This window comes from Phaethon lepturus, unplaced genomic scaffold (genome assembly GCF_000687285.1).
Source record: "Phaethon lepturus isolate BGI_N335 unplaced genomic scaffold, ASM68728v1 scaffold10403, whole genome shotgun sequence".
Taxonomy (NCBI): domain Eukaryota; kingdom Metazoa; phylum Chordata; class Aves; order Phaethontiformes; family Phaethontidae; genus Phaethon; species Phaethon lepturus.
In genome coordinates this window covers 8,027-12,010 of record NW_010528392.1, presented here as the reverse complement: position 1 = coordinate 12,010, position 3,984 = coordinate 8,027, and the positions used below count along the sequence as shown (strand labels likewise).

At 42.1% G+C, this 3,984-nt stretch overlaps 1 protein-coding gene across 1 annotated transcript; it reads right to left on the bottom strand.

Annotated features, from left to right (window-relative positions):
• Positions 1-508: 508 nt before the first annotated feature.
• LOC104618144 (C->U-editing enzyme APOBEC-1-like) lies at positions 509-2,455 on the bottom strand. The gene is made up of 2 exons (XM_010283665.1): positions 2,242-2,455; positions 509-522 (listed from the first exon to the last, which is right to left on the bottom strand). The coding sequence occupies exons 1-2, from the start codon at positions 2,453-2,455 to the stop codon at positions 509-511; spliced, it is 228 nt and encodes a 75-aa protein (XP_010281967.1).
• Positions 2,456-3,984: the final 1,529 nt, after the last annotated feature.

Here is a 3,984-nt window from a genome sequence, read left to right as displayed (position 1 = left end):
TCATATTCACCTTGTACTGCTGCCCAGGGAACTGTGCTGAGTCAGCTGTAGTTTGTCAGTACTCACAAGCATTTAGCAGACAGCTCTGTTCAGCTCCCTGGTAAGCATCACACTATGCATTTGATTGTGCTTAAGCTGATAAATTATTTAATAATCTCAGTCGTTAGGAGACTCAGAGAGGCTGGAAGCCAAAGGAAAAATACCTCATAAACAGTTACAACACATTAACTACTTTATTAGATCAGCTGACTGACTGGATAATGCCACTGACTGTGTATCCTGTCACCTGAATGTCTTATTCAGACAGTTAGAATTAGAAAGGTCAGGTCCTGGGTTATTAAAGGGCCTATGTAAAGTTTGGGGTAGACAAAACTGAAATGAGGTCTAATGGATTGCAAGAAATAGGGAATGCAGAGCTCAGTCATATGATACTCCTATCTGTAAGCTCTGATCCTGAAAGTGAATCCACCCCTCTGGGCTTTTGAACTTGCTCAGAACTTAACTAAAATCAGTGGCCCTGTCCTGAGAAGCAAAAAGAGTGTACGTGAATCATGTTTACACAGCTGAATGAGCTTTTGGGATCAAATAGCTCCAGTAAGCTGCAAGCTAATGAAGTCATAGCTGATCCATGTAAAGAGTTGAAATAATTTACCCTTTCCTTAGTAAGAAAACCTGAGAGTATTGCTAAATCTCATCTCTACTCTTGGCCACAAAGGCACAATGTAGCAACACCGTCCTTGGCAATCTCTTGCCTGCTTGGCCATCTGTTCATGCAACATCAAGCCCATGCTTATTTTTCTAATATTTCTGCTAATATCATTGCAGGATCCTCCAAACCTCCTTCTCCTAGGATTTTGCATTACTTTTCACTTTCAATGTTTTCTTTAAGTGCCTACTAACCAAAAGGATATGACGCAGCTCTGTCCAGTTCAGAAAGATGTATGAAGCAAAGTGCCACGGCCAATAATCATCTTCTCCATGTTGGTATGCAACAAATCTTTTCCAACAGTAACGGTAATCTGAGAAGAGACACATCCAGTCACTCTTGATGGAAAGCATGCCTGGTGCTTTTTTCATGAATATGTCAGAGAGTCCTTTCTTTCTCAGTAAGACAATGGTAAAGGGCAGGAGAAAGATATTCATCTGAGGGTATTCATGCAAGGGACCAACAGTGACTTGCAACTATACAAATAAGTTAGTGGAAAGGGGAACCAAAACTCTACAAATAGCAGTATGTTTAAAAAGGGGAATGGCCAGAGAGAGAGATCACTACGGTTGTTTGCGCAAACCCTATCACAGCACATCAGGGCATAAAGCCAGAGCACCCTGGCCAAGGGAGAAGGAATCAGTGAGTGGCAGGCTGCTGCTTTGGGAGGGACCGAAAAGGGAAGTGGCACATGCAATCATGGCTGTTCAGGCATATCTTTTGGCAGCCTTGTGCTTGACCACAGCAGCTTTGGGTAAGACAATAAACTTGTTGCTTCAATCACAAATCTGACATATCTCAATGATCACAGAAAACCTGGAGTGAACATCCTAACATTTAGTAGTTTCATATTGATCTTAGTGCTGATAGGATGGCCAGAACTTCTGTCAATGCTCTGGTAGTATCCCAGAGACAGGTCCTCCAAGATAAGCAGTGTGCTTTAAGTTTACATTTGACCTGGTAGGTTTTGTAGCTGCACAGTCCAGTAGTAAGTATCCAGACAGGTACATGAGATTCATCTCTTCAAATGTACATTACTTTCTGTGAGCTACTTGTCTGGACTACTTTTACAGCCAAACATCAACAGGCAAGCAAGATATACATACAAAAAACACACATGGAAGGCACAATTGTTCTCTGTGATGCATCATCTGAAAGTCTCCTTTAGATATGTCTCCTTCTGTTCTCCAGCTATCAAGGGAAACTAATTACTTGCTACATCTGGCAAGCTGATCTACATTTATTTGCAAGGAGGGATAGGTTCTATCTTACACTCAGGATCTTTCACTGTGTATAAAGGAGGCATGGATAGTTAGAGAAAGACATAACTCTCCTTGTTCACATTTGGTGGGAAGAAATGACCATGCTGGTCCTGCTGCTGTATGGGATTGGGGAAGAAATAAGGCATTTTTGCACTCACTAGTCCTCCCCAATGCCAGTCATCGCCACTACTACAAAGCACAACTGCTGAGAGTCCACACAATTCCAGAACTTTCAATCCACACCTAGACAAAGCCAAAGAGTAGTTGGGTTACCTGCAAGATTCATGACACGTATAATGACTCCATTCATTGCCAGGTTCCTGAGACCTTGCCGGTTACGCCTATCCAGGTGCTTGAACAGCTTGGCTGCGTATATTTCCAAGGTCACATTGGGATGTACCCTCAGGAACTCCTGAATTCTTCTGGAGCATTTCCCACAGGGGGTAGTAGATAGGACCCAGGTGATGGAGCAAAAGACTGATGGCATGGCCTTGAAACAATTTTCCAAGAAGTTGACTTCAGCATGTTGGGTAGAATTGTTTGAGCACCAGTTCCTCCAGGTGGTACCTCTGCTCCACCTGATTTCATACAGCAGGTATACCACCTTTGGATGTTGGCCAGGTGAATAATTTCTTTTGAAGTCATTTGGCTGTATCTTCCACCTGTGACAAAAGTACCAGCAGTACTGTGATCCCAACACTTCAGTGATATTTGGTCCCATTGTGCATTGCCTGCTCTCACCACCAACCAAGCCTCCCACTCTCAGGTTTTCCTGAGAATGTTGCAATCTAATGATCTAAATTTGGAATTTGATGAAGGCTCCACAATTATTTCCCTAGAGTGGCCCTGGTGAAACACCCACAGCACCTCTTTGAGAGGTGTTTGGAGGGTAAGCAACCCCATCACCACTCTGAGATCAGCTCTGGTCAAAGCAGTGAGGCAACTAGAAAGGAAGATTGGGGAAAGGAATGGTAAGAGGAAAACAAGGCATAAGGCTTTTTAGTTTTGCCTGTCTCTGGAAATTGCCATGGAGCCCAAGCAGCACACAGTGATAGAATTGTAACTCTTTCTTACCCTTGGTTGTTCTCGCTGGGTGTAGGACCTGTATAGAAAAGATTTGTGAGTCATATGGGTGTGAGTGATCAGAAAGTCATCAGAAAGCAAAATTTCTTCTACACCTCCTACCCTGGCTCCTTTCAGTCTATATACTCCCTGCCAAATCTCTTTTCTCTAGAAGGGCTTAATAAGTAGTCCCTGCACAGCAGGTAGACACTCTGGGATGCAGGAGTGGTGGATTTCTACCTGGGAGCGAAACTTGATGGTTGTTTAAACTAAGCTGTACATGAACCCTTGCTCACTTCAATATATTACGGTTGACGGTGATCTCACTTAAGTTTAACTTCACTGATTTCAACAGCATCTGCTTTTCCCTGACTAATCAAAGAGCAGAATCAATACACCCTTCGTATCTTCCAAACCACTTCTACTAGGCAAAACTTGAGCTATTTTCCTGTTGGTACTTGTAATGTCAATCTAGACAAAAACATTTTCACAGCCAGTGATTCTTTCTTTTCTCAGTATGAAACTGTTTCAAAAGCTGAAAAAATATCAGTGCCAATGAGAAAATATCAGTGCAGAAAGGATGGTGACTTCTGACTAACAAATACCTATGGGGTGGCACCACAGACCTGCCTGATTATATACGTATACATTTACATATACATACATAATACATTTACACCATTTCTCATAGTGGCAAAGAAGTTCAACCCTATGATTCATTCGTCCCTTCCCAGCTGAGGGTCTAGATGAAAACAATTGCAGGTGATCAAGGCTAGTTATTTCTTCCGTAAAATCCACCCATAGCAAGCTTAAGGATCTAAGAAACCTCATTTTATTAAAGAAAATAATGGATTTACTTAGAATTAAGATAGTAAAGGCACTTTTCCATAGCTCTTTCCATAGCTCACACCTCTTTAAGATGAGGAATTATGAGTGAAATTAGATTTCAGTGGG

Excerpts from the sequence above, each read along its gene's own strand:
- LOC104618144 (XM_010283665.1), bottom strand. The coding sequence starts at position 2,455 with ATGCCATCAGTCTTTTGCTCCATCACCTGGGTCCTATCTACTACCCCC.